Source organism: Neodiprion virginianus, chromosome 6 (assembly GCF_021901495.1).
Source record: "Neodiprion virginianus isolate iyNeoVirg1 chromosome 6, iyNeoVirg1.1, whole genome shotgun sequence".
In the NCBI taxonomy this organism is placed as follows: Eukaryota; Metazoa; Arthropoda; class Insecta; order Hymenoptera; family Diprionidae; genus Neodiprion; species Neodiprion virginianus.
Genome location: NC_060882.1, coordinates 2668430 through 2687372, shown reverse-complemented (window position 1 = coordinate 2687372; position 18943 = coordinate 2668430). Strand labels below are relative to the sequence as shown.

General features: G+C 36.2%; 4 protein-coding genes across 10 annotated transcripts; 2 read left to right on the top strand and 2 right to left on the bottom strand.

The window, feature by feature from the left end:
• Positions 1-229: 229 nt before the first annotated feature.
• On the bottom strand, positions 230-3838 carry LOC124307731 (FGFR1 oncogene partner 2 homolog). Of its 4 annotated transcripts, none has more exons than XM_046769740.1 (5): positions 3700-3838; positions 2954-3088; positions 2598-2849; positions 2266-2492; positions 230-2152 (listed from the first exon to the last, which is right to left on the bottom strand). In XM_046769740.1, exons 2-4 carry the CDS (start codon positions 3086-3088, stop codon positions 2271-2273), a joined length of 609 nt encoding a protein of 202 aa, XP_046625696.1. In that variant the 5' UTR covers positions 3700-3838; the 3' UTR covers positions 230-2152; positions 2266-2270. The 4 variants fall into 4 exon arrangements, with proteins under 4 accessions (XP_046625696.1, XP_046625695.1, XP_046625697.1 ...); XM_046769739.1 differs by lacking the exon at positions 3700-3838 and adding an exon at positions 3395-3543; XM_046769741.1 differs by lacking the exon at positions 3700-3838 and adding an exon at positions 3298-3527.
• A 259-nt stretch (positions 3839-4097) lies between these two features.
• LOC124307719 (nuclear fragile X mental retardation-interacting protein 1-like) lies at positions 4098-9708 on the top strand. The gene is made up of 6 exons (XM_046769703.1): positions 4098-4830; positions 5663-5854; positions 8208-8506; positions 8603-8838; positions 8952-9137; positions 9278-9708. Exons 1-6 carry the CDS (start codon positions 4429-4431, stop codon positions 9637-9639), a joined length of 1677 nt encoding a protein of 558 aa, XP_046625659.1. The 5' UTR covers positions 4098-4428; the 3' UTR covers positions 9640-9708.
• LOC124307708 (RNA cytidine acetyltransferase) lies at positions 9702-16296 on the bottom strand. Of its 3 annotated transcripts, none has more exons than XM_046769684.1 (19): positions 16204-16296; positions 15165-15371; positions 14291-14619; positions 13901-14164; positions 13621-13779; positions 13306-13542; positions 12918-13122; positions 12706-12827; positions 12485-12621; positions 12121-12405; positions 11944-12025; positions 11704-11820; positions 11455-11631; positions 11240-11384; positions 11027-11171; positions 10744-10955; positions 10482-10654; positions 10144-10392; positions 9702-10006 (listed from the first exon to the last, which is right to left on the bottom strand). In XM_046769684.1, the coding sequence occupies exons 3-19, from the start codon at positions 14396-14398 to the stop codon at positions 9779-9781; spliced, it is 3045 nt and encodes a 1014-aa protein (XP_046625640.1). In that variant the 5' UTR covers positions 14399-14619; positions 15165-15371; positions 16204-16296; the 3' UTR covers positions 9702-9778. The 3 variants fall into 3 exon arrangements, with proteins under 3 accessions (XP_046625640.1, XP_046625641.1, XP_046625639.1); XM_046769685.1 differs by having other exon boundaries at positions 16208-16278; XM_046769683.1 differs by having other exon boundaries at positions 16134-16271.
• Positions 15549-18898, top strand: LOC124307715 (ionotropic receptor 75a-like). 2 transcript variants are annotated; one of them, XM_046769696.1, is made up of 10 exons: positions 15549-15759; positions 16155-16321; positions 16424-16735; positions 16857-16981; positions 17100-17267; positions 17341-17576; positions 17680-17891; positions 17959-18123; positions 18232-18347; positions 18579-18898. In XM_046769696.1, the coding sequence occupies exons 1-10, from the start codon at positions 15615-15617 to the stop codon at positions 18805-18807; spliced, it is 1875 nt and encodes a 624-aa protein (XP_046625652.1). In that variant the 5' UTR covers positions 15549-15614; the 3' UTR covers positions 18808-18898. The 2 variants fall into 2 exon arrangements, with proteins under 2 accessions (XP_046625652.1, XP_046625653.1); XM_046769697.1 differs by having other exon boundaries at positions 15700-15772.
• The last annotated feature ends 45 nt before the right edge of the window (positions 18899-18943 follow it).

The following is an 18943-nucleotide window of genomic DNA, read 5'->3' as shown; positions in this document are numbered from 1 at the left end:
CCGATTCGTTGCATCGACGATCAGTTATGGAACAGGGCGTTAAATTTTCGGAAAGAAATATTTCAGGTAGTACATATCGTATGTCATTCCACGAACACTGCTTTAGCATCTATATATTATATGGTGTACACCTATAGGTTTACATGCAGGCATATACAAGGGGTACGGGACTTCGGAACATCCGTAGGGAGTGGCTACGCCCTATAATAAATGAACATTTTAAAAGTGCTGCCGCTCTATGAGTTCTATCTTATTGAAAACATGGCGATTATACGGTTACGCGTAAAATACCTGTATACATGTAAATGCAGCGAAGGTGTAAGCACTGTAAGTATTACACATATGATATGTACAGACTTTTTATGTGCATGCAGCCATTTTTCGAGGCACAGCGGTCATTTGCGCGTTTTTTCGTTTTCCGTTTATTTGATTAAACCTAATTCTGACATTATAAATCGCTAATTATAACTAATATTGACCAAAGATTTTTCCAGCAGTCTCACCGTCGGTGTTCAAGCACTCTGACGATTTCGGGTTGCGATATTTCTGCTCGACATATAATTTGATTGCAAAGCCTCCGTTATGCCGGAGTAACGCACCAGAGGCATACAATTCTATTTTATCGGAAGCTATTTTAAAGCGCCGCGCTACCAGAAATGAGTTCGAACTTTTTCCAAAATTCTGCTCAACGCGTACATACGTTAGACATAGAATATTTAACTTCATATACCGCTTCTGCTGCTGAGACATGCGAATATCAAAGATCGTGAATTGTGGTGAAATTTTTTTCCGGAATTTTATTTGTTATCCCCATAGTTAACACTAAAGGAATGCGTATACGGTCATCATGGGTCGAAAAATAGAAAATTGATTGATTAAAAATTATGCACAATATACGAATTGCACATTTTATGGAATATGCATTTGTTACTTCCATATGGCACAACAATTATTACATAACAGTTGTCACCCGCCCTGATCTCTATTCTGACGCAATGCGCGTTCTAATTTGTAGTCCGTTAAACGCCGAATGAGATTAATCAGTTTTCAGAAATATAGCTGATCATTAAAATATTTCGACATAGCTTTTTTCATATTCGTAATCATCCCTTTTAGGAGTGAAAGCCATGTAGACTGGATACGAAAATCAAATCCACTTTTAGAATAGTGAAAAATTTGAATCAACTTGTGTAATTCCGCCTAAAGGGACGTAACCCGCAATACACGAATGCATCGCATTTGCAGTAGCGTAATACATTAAATATTTTAATTTCAAAAGTTGTTTAATAATGTATAAATATTTTGTTACCTTGTTTACGATCATAAGTACGAAGTGTTTTCATCTAAAATTAATTGTTACATACCTATATTGTTTTAATGTTGTGTTGAAATTTTTACCTTCGAAATAGGGACAGGGCCTGGTATTTGTTAATTTATAATTATATCGATATTTGACAGGTTAAAAAGAGATTAAAATAATAACGGATGATAGCTGAACATACGATAAACTTATGGTTAAATATAACTGACATGTGTACAATAACGTTGACTAGTTGAGTTATACCAAATTATGTTCAACACGAGGACGTTAACCATTAAACTTGTCTGCGTAATTAGAATGATGCATGAATTTATTTTGGCAACCAGATAATAATATACGATGCTAAAAGCAGACGTGGGATGGTAAAGAATTTGAAATCTAGTAGTGATTCACTTCAGCGGGCCTGTTCTTACTGCACGGATAACCTTTCTCCGATCAATCGTCAAGGGAAGAAAAAAGCAAGGATCTCACGTTTTCAAAATAAAATTACATACTTCAACTTTCTCACAGTCTAATTCAAAAATACTAGCTTTCAAATTGTATAAGGAAGTTGAACAAAGCTATCCAAACCAGTGACATTGCCAATTCACAGACGTAACTGAAATGAATATTTTTCCGGGTGTAAACGGTACCTGAACTACGTTTTACCATGCAGCTACAAAGTATTTTCCAGCAATCGATTGACAGTTGGCCGTAACCCTCTTAGCATGGCTGGTACATCTATGCACGCATACCACTGCACTTGGTCTTCCCTGCCACCGACATCCAAATTAGCTCAGAAGTGACCTGTGTCCTTGATTCGTTATATCTCCATTGTGTTAAAGTTTCAAGCTACCACATAAATTACATACACATTGCGCAATCATCTTTGAAATTTGCCGTTTATCATAGATAACCAATGCAAGTGATGTTATTCAGAACACATTTAGAATGCTATCTCATACTTTTCTTATGCTGGCTCTGTCTGAACAGTTTTATCATCCATCGTTGGATCTTTATCCAGAGAACCATACTTATTAGCTATATCGAGTATTTCTCGCAAAACAGTATTCTCTTCCTTAAGCCGAGAATAAACTTCCTTCCCTCTTATATCATTCTCTTCATCGATCGCAGCTGCAGTTTTCATCACTGCCGCCATCTCGTTGATCTTTTCCGCTTGGCTGGTGATTAACTGTTGGAACAACGTCAGATATTTAAATAATATTATATGGAAATTGCATTGTTTATTAACCAATGCAGATTCATCAGTGAGTTTTTTCTTTTATATCAAACTTACCTGAGTATACTTTGAATTGTGGAAAGATGTAAAATCCACCTTGCAACGGCGAATCAAAGACGAAGTCTGTTCTCTGTATTTTGACATTATTAATTCAAGAGCATTCTGATGATCCTCTAAAGCATTTTTTAATTCTTTATTCTCTGCTTGAATTTCACGCAGATACTTATTCTCTTGTTGAATTCCAGCAATCAATTGTAAGTGAGGTCTATGGTGTGCTTCTGAGTTAAGGATTTCAACTTCCTCTTGATACTAAATGTCGAAAAAAAGATATTACAGTAAAAAGAATGTGCTTCATAAGTAAATGTAAAAGTGTACTATCTTCACCGTTGAGTTTTAAATTGTAATTTACTAACTTGTTTCATACTGTCGATTTGGCTGCATACTGATTGTATATCTGATATTAAATTATCCGTATTATTTTCTTGATCCGAAATACGTCCCACTAGCTTTTCAGCATCCAACATAATTTGTTGAAAAGTTATCGACATCTATAACACATATATAACAAAAACTTAACAGAGAAAGCGAATTACAATTCGTACATTTAACACAATAGCAATTTGATTGTTACGAATGACTTTCATGTAGATATTGTCGAAAAATTTTCAGCTTATAATTTGAGGCCCCACAAAGTACGATTTGATTGAAACATAGCTGTAATTCTCTTGCCGAGTTCACATATGATTGCTATACCTACACCAGTACGTAAACTAAAACCGTATGACGCGATATTTTGACGTATAGGTTAAGTTAGGTTAAGTTACATTAATACGGGTAAGATGTGTTTCTCTCACTCTTCTAAACTATTAGTCGCCGAAGTTGACAGCAAGAACAGTTGAATTAGAAGATTTATTAGGTTTCGTTATAGTTTCAACCATTTGTTGAAAATAAGTTATTGAACAAATTCAGAGATACGTGAATAATGGTGCGACAAGAAGAAAAAACTCCAAAAACTGCCAGCAACATCGACATGGAACATGAATTAGACAATAGTCATAGAGTTAGAAACTCCGTCCCGTCCGTGAAAAATATTTCTCTATAATGCTGGCATTGCGGAATGCATATTTATTCGCTATTCTTTGAAATATCGATAACTTACCACACAATTATTGTCACACACTGCACGCGACCGTTATACGGCTGGCTCCCTTTGAAGCAGAGACTCTAGTACAGAGTGGTTACCCAATGGTTCAGTTTGCCCATTCGCTTTAGGCAGGCGCCGAAAGTTGAAACTAACGCAGAATGTTCCGTTAACGATATCCTAGTGAACACCAATTTTTAAAACTTGCCTTTTAAGATGTCTCTCTTCAGAAAATTTACCGACACGATTAATTATCAGTGTTAATTATACCTCAAGATAACTTTGTTAAGATATCTCTACAAGTTGTCTTAAAAGTCAACCGATCAAGACAACTGCTACGACGTCCCTGTGTTTCGCGATGCGAAGCTAGCGCCAAACTGTCGACATCGCCAGCAGGGCGATCATTTATTCACCAATCTCCAGTTATTTGTACATCCTTGAATGGCCATCGCGTGAGTCCAGTACCTTTGAGAATCGAATTTTTGCGATTCAGTTTGATTTGATCAACGGTTGTAGGCAACTTCGTGAACTTGATGTATTAAAGATTCGAGCACGTGTATAGTGAACGCGAATAAGGGGACACAGAGTAAAAACAATAAAAAAACCTGCCTTCTATTGCAATCTCGCACGTGTAAATTTATCGCGTTTTAACCTATAGCTTTCCCACGCGATAAACATTGCACTGACGGAAAGTAACGTCTACCTCAGAATCAGTTACCGCGTAATTCCGGATCGTTTTTGAACATTATGAGCCCATTAAATAGGGGGCCAATGCTCGGCCCTCGAATGCCTCCGGTCGGGATGCGTCCCATGCCTCCTCCACGGTTCGGTGGCCGTCTACCGCCTCCTGGTATGCCGCTCAGAATGCCGCCGCATCCGATGTTCGGCCCCATGAGGCAACGTATGCCATTACCTGGTCCCGGCATGCCAATGTTTGGCCCCAGGATACGCGGCATGCCACCGATGATGATGGGGCCAATGATGGGTCCCAGGGGAATGGGACCCTGTGGTCCACCTCCCATGAGACCCACGTCTCGAGGCATGCTGCCATCCCAAGCTTTGCCGCACATGCGTGCCCGTCTACCGCTGTGCGGAATTAACATGAAGGGAAAAGGAATGAATAATTCGAAAAAAGTCAGCAAACTTGAGGTAAATGTTACTTCATATAAAGTCTGGGTATTCGATTGATGTCTTTTACTTAATTATCATACAGCACTGATTCGTATGCATCGAGGACAAATTGTCGAGCAATGTCATGTGCTGAGACAGAATATTCTGAATAATTCATCAACTAATTTCTTATCAATTTTGCACATTACAAAAGCCAATCAAAACAGGCATAAGTATGAAGTTTGGCCTTTATTGTGAACCACTTGCTATAAGTTGTCCATTGCTTGTTAGTTTTACCGCAGTTTCTCTATCATCTTAATTATTCATCCAAGTGGTTATTCGCATGCACCTGTGGCTCTTTCCATGTCTAAACGTGACATGGACACTAATGCATGGCTTTAGTTTGTATGCGCGATTAACTAAAATTTGGCCTGCGATTGCAGATGCTAATGTTTTTTTGAAATGTATTTCATTGCTATCCAAAACTATATCACATCTGTGAGATACGAAGCAGTCATGCTGTCTATTGTCTGGTGAGAGACATGGAAAGAAAGAAGACGATTAATTATCATCATGTCAGACGTACATATATCAAAGTAACCTTTAGAGGGCCAGCCTGGCTCCTCTAGGATTTGGCAGATAACTCGGGAACTTCATCGAACGTGTTAAATATTTATTTACATAAATCATACTTCTAAAAAATTTCAGTTTCAAAGGGAAAATGCCGGCCCTCTAAAAGGTTCATCTTACCAGTTATCATTTGTTAGTTACCTATCAAGACCGTCTGTATAACTTCTGCTGAACCAAAATTTTCACCTATATATTCATTTATTTGTATATTTATCGATCTTCTTCTATCTGCGGTACATAGGAATTAGAATTAAAGAAGCCATGGATGACTGATGAGATTCGTAGCGAAATACAAAAAAAAAATAAGCTATACGCCAAAGCTAAAAAAAACAAAGATGCAATGGAATGGGAAGAGTTTAAAGATTTGCGGAATAAAGTAACCAGAATGATTCGTGACGCTAAAACGGAATATTTGGCCAAGAATCCGGAACAGGTATTCATTGATAATAAGTTTCTAGAATATTTTAATTCAGCATGGGTTAACTTCGCATTGAATTTTAAGACGCTTTTACATACTGATTATCGTACACAGAGTGCTCCGAATAGAAACTGAGCAAATTTGGAACACCTGCAGGAGTCAGAAATCTTAATGGGAAATTTGCCGCAGATATGGCCATTAACTTTTCAATTGTGTTATGATGTTTAAAGAAATTTTCGGACAGATAAATAGAGCACAACAGTTTACAGATTACTTTGGTTACAGGGTGGTCAAAAAACAAGTGATAAGAATTCAATTGAATCCAAGGGTGTTCAGATAACTGTCGATTCAACTGAGCAAACAGAGCAAATGAAGCTAGCGGAGGAGACGCAGCCTTCCAGCGAAAAGGCTCAGTCCTAAGCTTTAGGCTACTCCTCTTTCTTCTAACCATTAATAAGTTAATCCATTGTCAAACTTATATTTTTAGTATTCAATATTCATTGTCTCAATGAAGTAACGAACTATTTCTGAAAGCTCGAAAAATTTACTTTACTATAGAAACTACTATTATAGTTCGTTTTGTTTATTACGTGAAAATTATTGATGCACAAGAGCACACATAGCACATACCAATCTAAAAAGAGGTATAGGCAAACTACCTTCTCAAATCCAACTTAAGACTTGAATGACGTTTTTTGTTCCTAATATTTGATTAGCATCTAGTGTATTGGTTAAAACCCTGTTTACGTTTTTCTTACACCTCTTGCTTAAAGGAAATGCATAAGACTTTACTAAGATATCTATATATGTAACGATCAAAGTTACACTGGCCTTTAGACAATTTTTCTTTTGAATTAATATGCTCCTAAATTGCTCTGCGGCCAGTATACAGTGCTCCAAGCTATATTTATTGATATTACATAGTAAAATTAATTTCTGAGGGGATTCTGTTTTTGTGATTTAATTATTTAGATTTTTGGGTATTACTCTAGATTAAATGAATTGCCTGCAGTCATTTCATTTAGATAGCTTTTAGCACTGTAATGTATGTAAATTTATTTCATGTAGCTTTTATTTGAATGTAGTATTTAATTTATCAATTGCAGTTGGAAAGTGTTTCGAATTCACTGTTTGTACTGGCCCAATATTATTCAAGCAAATGATAAATAGCGAAAGGAAATTTGTATTAAAAAAACATAATGTAAGAATAAATATTTCTATAACTTGTAATCATGTTGTTCCTTTTGACTCTGTATTATCCACAAATTGAAAGTGCTGCACAAGAAGTTTCTCTTCGGCACATCTAACAAGTAGTACACTTATTGTTGTTAAATGAAACAATTTACTTTAATGACAATCAACATTGTATGTAGACACTACTATAAAACTTGGATAATTTTTACATACACATTGCCCAAGTAGGAGCATTCTGTTTCTGAAATACCAAATATATAATTTACCACAGTATAATATTGGGTAGCCAATCTTTTGCTTATAATATTCTGAGGTTTCAAAAGATATCATAGTTTTTTGAACAACACGTATTGTAAATTTACCTGATCTGATATAATAATCCACTAATATAATCGTATTTTAAGTTTCTTGCAAAACATACTGTGTTCAACATTATTAATACAACAGTAAGAATCAGTTATGCATGTCTAATCTCTGCAAGAATAATAACCTTCGCTGTGCTGAAGATAAAGTACTTTTTGGTACAATAAAAAAAAAAGATTCCTTAAAAGTGTGACAAACACTTTGTTGTTTTTGTAATTCTCTTTTTAATCGCAGTATTTGATTGCTGGTAAAATATTGAATTTCTATTGTAACTACTGTATACTGACCGCTCAACTTATTGGTATTGCTCCTCTAAGCATTATACGTAACTTATTTTATGAAGTTTTGCATCATTCAGAAACAAATAATATGAGCCTACCAGATAAAAGAATTAAATGAGTCATTCAATGGTAAGCATATTGTTACAGTTAATACATACTGTAGACAATTATCTGAGCTCAAATAAAGAACACAAATTTTAACTTTGAAGCAATGAATACAGTCCTGTGTAAATAAAAAAAAATAAATTAGGTATGCTTTTCGAATCACTTAAAGTTCATGTAGATATTTGTACCTCTGAAGCTCTTAGAAATACGTACTGAAATATAGTGCGATTACAGAACTGCTAGATCTTTTCATTTTTTTATAACTGAGTCATCTGCCATTACATCAAAGAGAAGTTACTTGAGCCTGTTTACTCTAAGGCAATTTCACATTTCGGGGGATTCTGTCAGTACTATACTCCAAGTGCACTTTAATTCGCCTAAGGATTTACTAAATGAGAATAATTTTTTCAAGTTATGAATTTTAGGCAGCCCTCTACTCAGCTGACACATCTGCTTATGATGAAAGAGATGAAAATTATCAGAGCTCTGAAGAAGAACACGAGTATTACTGTGAGGTATGTGACAGGGAGTTCCCATCAGAGGAATCCCTTGCTCGGCACATAGGGGAACATCGAGTTTGTGGAATAGACGATTGTGTCTTTTCAGCGCATCCAAAGCTCGTTGAAAAACACATCAGCATGCAACACACTACAGGCCTTTATCATAGAATGAAGAATCTATCGACACCAGAAGATATCCAAAACTGGATAGCAGAACGCAAACGGTAGCTACATTGAATATTTATTGTTCAAATATTGAATGATACATAATCTCTTAATCTTGATACTATCAAATTTCATAAACATAATTATGATTTCAGGCGATACCCAACAAAAGCAAACATAAAACATCTAGCAGCTGAAGCGTTGGAGAAACAAAAGCGGTATGAAGTAATTAGAGAGAAGAAATCAATAACAGAAATCAATAGAATTCATAAGAATGAAACAAAGAAAGTTACAAGACGCAAAACTCGTAGACGACCACGTGCCTTACCTGTACCTGCAAAGGCTATGGAATCACAGCTTTATAGAGGCTTGCAAATGTTTCCAGGCACTTGTAAGTCACAGTTTTGATGAAGATATTAAAGTTTTCAAGGAAAATGCGTATAATTTCAATTTTAGAAAATCATACACTGAATTATGAACATACTGTGAATCTTGATGTTTAAGTAAACTTACGGCAATCGACGAGTGATGAAGAGTATTCTCTGATTGAGGATTCAGACAATGAAGTGGACATAAGAAGTACAGGGCACATTTCTGGTGGTGATGAAGTGGATCTAACCATGAACCTCGAGGCAAATAAAAATTTTTCGTTGAGTCTGGTAGCAGATTATGGCACAGATTCTGACGAAGGTAAGTTTACGTAATACAGTATGCTGTAATGTTTATATTTTATCTTATTAGATAACTCTAGAATTTTCACGATATTTTAAAAATCTTTTATCTAATGTTACCTTGCCATTGTTCTTACAGTAGCTATTTTGCTTCCACAGATGATGGACCTGAGGAAGTTCCTTTTAAAAAAATAAAAGTTGATACTAACATTCCTGTAAGCGTTCCAGCCTTAACAAACCCAGATGATGACTGTCACATTAATGATAAATCTACAACGAGAAATAATGACAGCAGACATAGGTTCGAACATTTTGAAAAGACAAAGCAAAACAATAACAAATATAAAAATGAACGTAACAATCAAAGGTTTCATCAAAACAAAAATCACACTGCACAAGGGATATTGAACACAAACAAAAATCGATTACTCAACAAGCTTTTGTCCCGATCAATACAACATGAAAGAAACTTGATTTGCCAATGTATAAAGTACATTGTTGATAATAATTATTTTGAATAGTTACATTCTGCTATCTATGTTATGATATTGTTAATACGTATTGGCGCAATAAAGAATTTGAAAAAGGTTGAGGGAGTGTCTTTATGTTCATCAATATACATGCACTGCACATCTGTAATTTCTTATAATTCGCGAAGTATTACTTAGAGAAGCGTTTCTTCTTTTTCTTCTGCCCGCTTTTTGCAAAATCCTTGGAATCATCGTCAACTATTCTTTTGTCTGCAGTTTTAACAGAAATGAGACTTGCACGACTACTTTTCCCAGAAAGAGCACTTTCCCAATCCGTTTCTGAACCTTTTATAGCATACTGACTTAGATTCTCTCTTTTCAACCTGTCTAGTTCAGCTTTTTGTTTAACTTTCAGTTCCTGCAAAAAAAAATTCGTGTACCGCTGTTATGAAATATCTAGAATCATTAGAGAATCTGTAGTGGAAGACGGGAGTAGCAAAAGAATTGTAAAACCATGTACTAAGTACCATGGAATTAATAACATAAAATCCAAACCTTAGCTGCATCCTCCAGTTCATCGTGCATACTTTTTCCACCCATTGGGTTCATATTTACTCCAGTATTAGTTGTTATTTTATTCATCATTTTATTTTCAATAAAGTTTTCCACCACACTGTTCAAGTACTGTACCGATCTCCGAATGACACGATTGAACAAACCCAATAGCTGAGACGAAGGAAGGCCCAGCTCTTCTACCAATTTGTCAACGGTTTTATGCTGCAAGCCTAATCCAAGTAGAATTGCCTGAAATTAAAGATCAACAAGTCGTATAAAACTATCTGTTTTAAATAATTTAGATAACAGATGCAAGTATATAACACGGCAATGCTTACAGACTGAACTGGTGAGAAATGAACGTCACCCATCAAGTGGAGAAAATAGAGTCTGGCTAGAGATGGTAACAAATCCATGACTAGATGATAATCAGCCATATTATTACTGTACATTTCTAGGCGCTTCACGTCGTATGTTGTGAAATACATGTCCAATGTATCTTTTTCTAGGGCTGAAGCAAAACATTAGATTATCAAATGAAAATACTTGAGGATACAGTTCGAACGTTCAACGTTCATTCAAAGATGAGCAAATACTCACTAATTTGAGAAACTGGAATAGCCTTATTTATGAGAACACTAAGTGCAAGAGATGGGGAGAATGAGCTGAACGAGAATGAGAGAAGTGTTATAAATCGACGACGGAAATCCTTAGAATATGCCTCTATCCAATTACTGGTTTCTTCCTGATCACTTCCCAGTTTGCACAACAAAATACAAGAATGCTCTCCAGTCAAGTCGTTTGTTGTTTGCCTAAATTATAAGTAAACAAGAATTAGTAACCAAAATCCTTGAGCATGTTCACTATTTGAATGAATGCATACCGTAAGTAAACGGGAACAAAATTGGCTCTCTTCCAGAATTTGAGAAGTGGTTCAGTGAGGCCAAATGATACACCGATGTAATCCAGAGGCTCAGGGCGTCTCTCGCTCAATTTCAGCAGCAAAGGTGGTAACGAGTTGCGAGGTTCTACGAAATATTAATTAATCAATTAACAAGTATATGACTATGTAGGTATTGATTGTGGAAAAACGTACCAACAGTTTCTTTGAGTAAAGATACTTCATCATCCTGGACGTGTGAGATTTCTGTAATTGGTTCTTCGACCTTTTCATCAATGTTCGGTATTTTCATTTCATAATATTGTTTCAAAAGTTGCAATGCTCGGGTGCCATATCCCATCTGCAACAGGAAATAAATTATCTTGTTACTATTTTTGAAAAGAAAAAGAAGAAATGTATGATCGTCTTACCGCTTGATAATCAGGGTGTGTTGCAATTCTGACAATTCGCGCTCCTGCAAGTGTAGGAAAGTCCTGATCTTGATACTGCTGAGCAATAGTCCACGGAATAAGATCACCAGCAGCTCTCCGTCCTCTTCCAAGACCATCTGCAACCGTAGATTTGCTGACTTGACCTTCTAAGCATAACTGCAGGAAAAGATTGTTGTCAGACATTGTGTACAGGTATCATGTATACTAAATAAGACAATGGATACAAACCTGAATTACTACTAATATTTCAGGCAATGCTTTTTTATTTGGGTCAACAGGTCCCAACAAGCAGAACAAATGGTGTGCTGGAGCATCCGACATCATTTGCAGGTCATTTGGGCTATTCTGTGAGGGGTTGTTATGCGTTTGTAAAATGGTGTAATAATCACGATATACATATATAGATATACATATAATACCGGCGATTCATGCAATATGACAAAATATATCACATAGCCATATACTTACTTTATAATGTGAAGCGACGTACAATGCAACCAACCTTTGCAAAAACATTTCCGAAGCTTTGTGGTAGCAGAATAAAGTGTCCCTGAAGGTCGAAATATGTTCATAATTCAATGTAAAATTTTTAATGCTTATATTCTGCATTATTAAATGAAAATCCAGAGATAAAATAGGGATTACCTGTTGATGTAATACAATTGACAAGTATCAGGAGGTGGACAGCCAGAAAGAATAGGAGCTTGCGTCATTGCATCAAGACAAAGTAGTTCAGTGAGCCACTGCTCAACAGAATCACCAGACTTGTATCTGATAGATTCTTCAAGTGTAAGTTCATGCAACTGCCTTCCAACTGTCTGAGTATCTTTACTAGACTGGAAACTCTTGTCATGTTTATTTGATCCCGACGTTTGGCTTCTCAATTGTTGCAACAGTTTCAAGGATAAAGATCGTCCAGTACCTTCGTACCTGTCAATGTGTATATTATGTAATTTACTAGCTTCTTGAGTTAAGTGAAAGAATTTATAAGTTAGATTATCCAATTTACCCATTTATTGTGGAAGCAAGAAATACCAAGTAAGGCCCTAGCATGGCCTTGACATAAGGCAACGGTATCGCTGCTGCTTCATCAATTACAAGCAACTCTGCTTGACTTAGTTTCTGTACATCGGTTGGATAAATATACTGCAATCATCAATTGATATCGTCAAGGTGGATATGTGCTATGAATTATCCTATATTAAGTAATTTCAGACAAAGTTACCATACCTGAATGGTTTGCCGATGGTCTCTGAAAATGTTTACCCGAACAGTTGCTTTATTGAATTCTGGATTAGTTGACTGTACAAGTCCATAATCTAAATGTTCCTGATATGCCAAAGCGTCAAATCCTGTAAATATACACTAGTACATGTAAAAGTTTACTGTTCAATGATCAGTCAACTGATAACTATTTATTCACGGGGGTAATGGATACTTGCCTTTAAAAACAAAATCAAAGAATGTATTCAAATTCTCTGGGCTCGGACTAGAAACATATATGTTAGAGTAGCCAAATGCTACAGCTGCAGCAACAGCAAGACCCATTGTTGCGGATTTTCCACGTCCTCTGGCAGCGGTTAGAGAAACAGTAGATCGAAGTGTTTTTTCAGATATTGTTTCAATAAATGTGAGCAAAGCCTTAGCCTACAAAAAAATTTGATGTTATTTTGTTCCTAACGTGAATGAGTAGCAACTATGGATTGAAAAAAAAAAATTGCTGAGTTTTACCAAGTATTTTGCCGATGATTTGATAGAAAAATTATTAGAGCAAGATTCGTTACCAACTCCAGTGAAAACTTGTAGATATTATAGTCACACTATATTCACCTGGTCAACAGTCTTACAGCAATTAACAAGTGCAGAGACAGGCTGAGTGTCACGAAGGCTATCTTTCAATATGTCTAGTTCACTTTGCTCTTCAGATTCTCTGGTGGTTTCTACTGTTTCAATTTTCAAATTTTGCGAGGATATCGGAAGCACCCTCAGCTGATCATCTACAACAAGACAACGGTTGCAAGATGCAAGAGAAAGTAGAAATCTCTCGTTAAACCTGCACACCACATCCTGAAATATGTTTTACGATAATTATAAAAGATATTGCTAGTTGTGAGAATGAATATCAGAGTTATTTTTTAATTTCACCTGATGAGCCTCGGTGCGAAAACGTTGATGAACATCCATAGTCATTGTATATAACTGTTTCAAAGAGTTCAGAGATTGTAGGAGTAAAACAATTATTCCACCTCCCTCCACAGTTTCAATCGTACGAGCCAACAGATTTGGAGTTAGTGCTTCAAAGTCCTGAAAATGCATTGAAGTCACTTATATTAAGTATAAAAAAATACATAGAGCTATTTTCAATAAGATCAAGATCCACTTAGAGCAAGAACAGTAATTTACTCATGATGATAATCAGACTTACCTGGAGAACACACATGCCAAATGTGTTGCCCAAAATCTTATGTGTTTCGGAATAGTAGCAGTAGCGGATGTCAGTTGAAACGACAAATAATTCAAAAGGATCATCCTCATTGACGTTCAGCTTCCCAGATTTTATCTTTTGTTGTAATGACTTCATACGCTTCTTACGGTGGCTGCTGAAACCCAGTTCTTTTTTATAGCACCACAGCACAGACGGTCGTGCTTTGATCACCGACTTTGACAGCATATGATGTAGTATGACCACCTAATCAATTTCGATGAATCCAGGAAGTTTATATTAGTGACACTGAGTTGTATTAAAACGTCAATTGTTAGTAAAAACTTGACTATTGTTAGAGTTTAAATTCTGTTACCTAGTGACAGTGCTTACCTGATCACGCGCTTTATCACCGACAACAACGAACATTGTTCTGTGACCCAACTTGACTCCATTCTCGATTAAGATGCGAATCCTGTTATCTATCTTTTTTCGCACCATACTTATACAGATTTTTCACAAAATCAAGTTATATTGTAAAATCAAAACCTTACGTATCACACTTTCTAAATTCAAGTAGAAGTTTGAGGTTAAGTTGACAAACCACGCGGAGCGGCACAAGCAGCGCACACCGCAGGCACGAGTCGAAAATAAAACTGAGCAGCAGCATTGAGCAGCATCAGGGATCAGCGTTGCCAGCCCTCTGGTAGCAAATGGTCGTACTGAAAGTGAAGATGGACTTTACTTTAAAATTTCAGAACTGTACAAAGATTTCACGATATATATTTTCAGTCAACGGAAGTACATTTTTGTTCTTTTTTTTCTACGGTCGTATAATTATTTATTTATTTTCGAATAAATAATTAAAAACATATAACCCGAAATGTGAATTACTGGGACAGTTCCTTCATACGTCTATACCTGATTCTTTTGCAATATCGGAGGCTGAATCGCGGTTACGATCAAGCAACTGAACCGTATGTCCGTACAGGAGGTAAAATTACTGTACCAATCGATCCTGATCATACGATTGGAAAAACTGGCAGGGATGGTGATGATCATACGATACGAAAGCAACTCAACATACAGAAAAGCCAATTGGGTTGCCTGTGATAAGGCGAATAATCGAAGTATTGAATAACATTTCTCAATAAACATAAAATGTTGTTTTTTGACTTTGCACCCGAATGAGCATCGAGAATTGAGTATTCTACTGATATTATTTGCCCGGAGATTTTCATCAATAAACACGACCTGATCATCATACCAGCTGGAAGCTCGTGGTCCGCGGTGAGCAAGGTGCTCATTACATCCGCTGAGGGTATCGATGAATTATTGAGTAGGCAGGATATTTCTTCGGCAGGAAAAATTGCAGCCCAGAGAACCCCATATTTTACAAGATGATAGAATGCACGAATATTTGAAGAGTTCCGCTCCTTGTTGACATATGTTAACTCCTCAATTATGCTATGTTCTAGAATGAAATGATGCGTTCGCTATGTACATGTACACACGAAATTATCGAATTGTAAAAGATGTATAGTGACAAGGAAATGGAACAAGCTTTAATACTTATTTCATAATGAATGAGTAAACGTCCTTTGAGTATGACGTGAAACGGCGGTTGTTTGACATTTAAGAAGTTAGATTCAGAAAGTCATTTGTAGAGTGAAGATTCGTTAAATAGTCGCCAGTAGAGATCTTTAATACTTGCCAAATGAGCTCTTTATATCTATTTTTTTTCATTGCTATCTTGGTTCGTGTACACGCCAACAATTATGAAATTCAAAAGCTCACAATTGACTTTTTCGAAAGAAAATTCATACGTCAGGTCACAGTTTTCGCTTGTTGGGATAACCATGGTAGGACTAATGAGTATTACTTTTTCGTCGAGTTATTCTGAATAGAATTTGTTCACGAAATGAATCTTCATAATTAGATTATAACACTATAAGCAAATTGCCTGAGAGAATGTCAAACTGTTCTAACCCAAACCATTTGAGACCTTATTTTAAAAATTCATGTTCATTCCCATAATTTCAAGTTTGAGAAACGTGTATGGAATGTTAATTCATTTTCTATAGGATTCCTACGTATGAAACAGATGTCAATATTGGTATCTGTTATTATAGGCAAAATAAAATTCCTTGTGGACACTTGTCTCAAATTTTATTATGAAAATTCAGATGGATTGTTTTAGGTAGGGAAAGAACGATTACATTATCACTAATTTTACCTTGGTTGCATTGGTCAACAGAGCAGGTAAATTTTTATCACCACTCCACGGTATCTAAGCTGAAACTTACGTACATTCCCATACCATCCGATGCTTTGGACATGAGAAGATTGTTAACTGTTAATTATTACACTCTTGGTATAATCCTCAACTTGGACTGCCGATACAGCGACTCTGTTCTGTCAGAAGTGAGCTTGAGTTACAAATCTTTTTCAACCTATATTATACATGTATTTATACTTGAAATGCACTTTCATACCTCTGGATACTAATTAATCGATATTTTTCAGTTTTCAAGGCAGCAACTTCCATATAATCAAAGTTATCACTGGTTATTGGTAACCAAACTAGATACACCTCCTATCACAATGCTCCATGACCTGCCACTGACCATAGATACGGAAATGTCAGTAGCTGTAAAAAGTGGATTGGATTACATCTTGTATGATGTCTACAACCCAAGTTACAGACACGGCGGAATATTAAATGTAACATACATGGGAAAATGGAATCAGTACAGTGGTCTGGACATTAAACTTACTCAGTACAAGTATCAACGGCGTGCGAACTTGGAGGGTCTCAGTATTAATGTGTCACTTGTTGTTCGTACAATGAATAATTTAAAAAAAAAATATTTCCAGTATCTCCGCATTTTTCTCTTCCTCTGTCAGCATTACTTGTTCATAGGATGCCTAGCTGATCAGAAAATTCTTTTGTTCTCAGCTTCTACATGAGCCAACTCCAGATGTCACAACTTACATGACAAATCCAATTAATCGACACCTTGACACAATGCATCGCTATAACTACGCACTGATCCGAAATTTACAAGATTATTACAATTTCACGCAAGTATTTTCAACTGTTTGAATTCTCGACAAGATTCACACAAAGATCTTGACGTAACAGTCGCTCGTTTTTTACATGCACAACAAATAAAAATACGTTGTTTTTCCACATAAATAGAATTCACTTGAAACTAACGAATAGCTGGGGCTACTTGATAAACGGATCGTATAATGGTATGGTAGGAGATCTGATTGCCGGAATTGCTGACATTGGAGGAAGTCCGATAATGTTCAAAAATGAACGTCTCAAAGTGTCGGAGTTTACAGTACAAACATACATGGCAAAGTTGTTCAACCTGGCAATATGACCTCATAATTAAACATTTATCGCCCCTTAATATAATTTCTATTCCTTACAGAGGCTGTTTCATATTTCGCCATCCAAAAAAGCGTACAGTTCACAATGGATTTTTAAAACCATTTAAGAAGGAGGTCTGGTATTTCACTATTATCATGGCTGTACTAAGTTGGATTCTACTCTGGCTCACAGCAAGAGTTGAAATCCATTTTCGAGATCACCCACCGCTTAACACTCTATACTCGCATACAGGATCTGAAACAGCTTTGATTACATTGGCTGCTGCATGCCAACAGGGTAAAAATAAATTTACTGCAGTTGACCAATATACTGCTTATGTCCAGTTTATTCATCAAAGTTGTTGGAGATGAGATGGGATAAGTCTGACTTGATAATCTAGGTTTATCGGGCGGTCCTCAGCTTTACTCTGGGCGTTTGGTATTCCTCTCACTATTTTTGTGGACTCTCTTACTCTACCAGTATTATTCAGCAAGTATTGTTGGTTCTCTATTGGCAGAACCGCCACGATACATTAAAACACTGCAAGATCTATTGGATAGTGATATGCCTGTAGGGCTTGAAGACATCGCCTACACTCGCAACCATTTTGCGGTAAGGGAATTCTCATTCGCTTGCATACTATCCATGGAACGATAACGGTGCAACTATTTTTTGGCAGACTACAACAGATCCGATTGCCCTGGAACTTTATAGGCGCAAAGTTGCACCTGGAAAAGGTCGAAAATATGCCGCCTACTTCAATGTAACCGAAGGGCTCCGTAGAGTGCAAAAGGGCAATTTTGCTTATCACACGGATGTTGATTCTGCGTATAAATTTATAACGGCAAGAGACCAGCTCAATATATCATAACATATAACAACATATGCATATATGAATGTAATGAATAATTATCTACTATCTAATTTGATTTTATCTAATAATTATTTCTAGGATGAATTTACTGAAGATGAAATTTGTGATCTAGTTGAAATTACATTATTTCCTGCTCCGCATCTTGGCACTGTTACTAGTAAACATTCCCCGTTCAAAAAAATGGTCACCTATGGGTCTGTACATTCAATCATATTTAACAGAAATACTTTTGATACATGGCATATGCCCTGTGTTTTCGAGTACCCACTGCATTTAGGTAACTTGGTCTACTTCCTTTTGTCTCGAGCTATTGCTTCTACATGGGCCTGTGTTAAATATCCTATGGTGTGCATCCTCGAAAACATGAGATAAAAATGACAAAAATTTATTGGTTCAATAACTCGAACTGTAAACGTCCTTTACAGACTGCGTCAAATTATTGAACATGGAATAGGAGAGAGGATAAAACATGTATGGCGGTACAGACAGCCACTCTGTCCTGCAAGCTACAAGTTGAAACCTGTTCAAATTCCAGTTGAAGAATTTATACCGGCATTGTTTTTACTGTTATTCGGAGCTATCGGGGCAGCTACAGTATTCTTTATAGAATACTTTGTTAAACAGGGTATTCCATGTAGTTGGATTATTGGATAATTTATGCGAAAATCACAATGAACTACTAGTTGAAAATTTTATAAATATTATATGCAGTCGACCGAGAAATATAATGTTGTGTTTGTAGAAAGTAGAGATTGATTTAATGTGACAAATTCATCAAATACTGATGTTA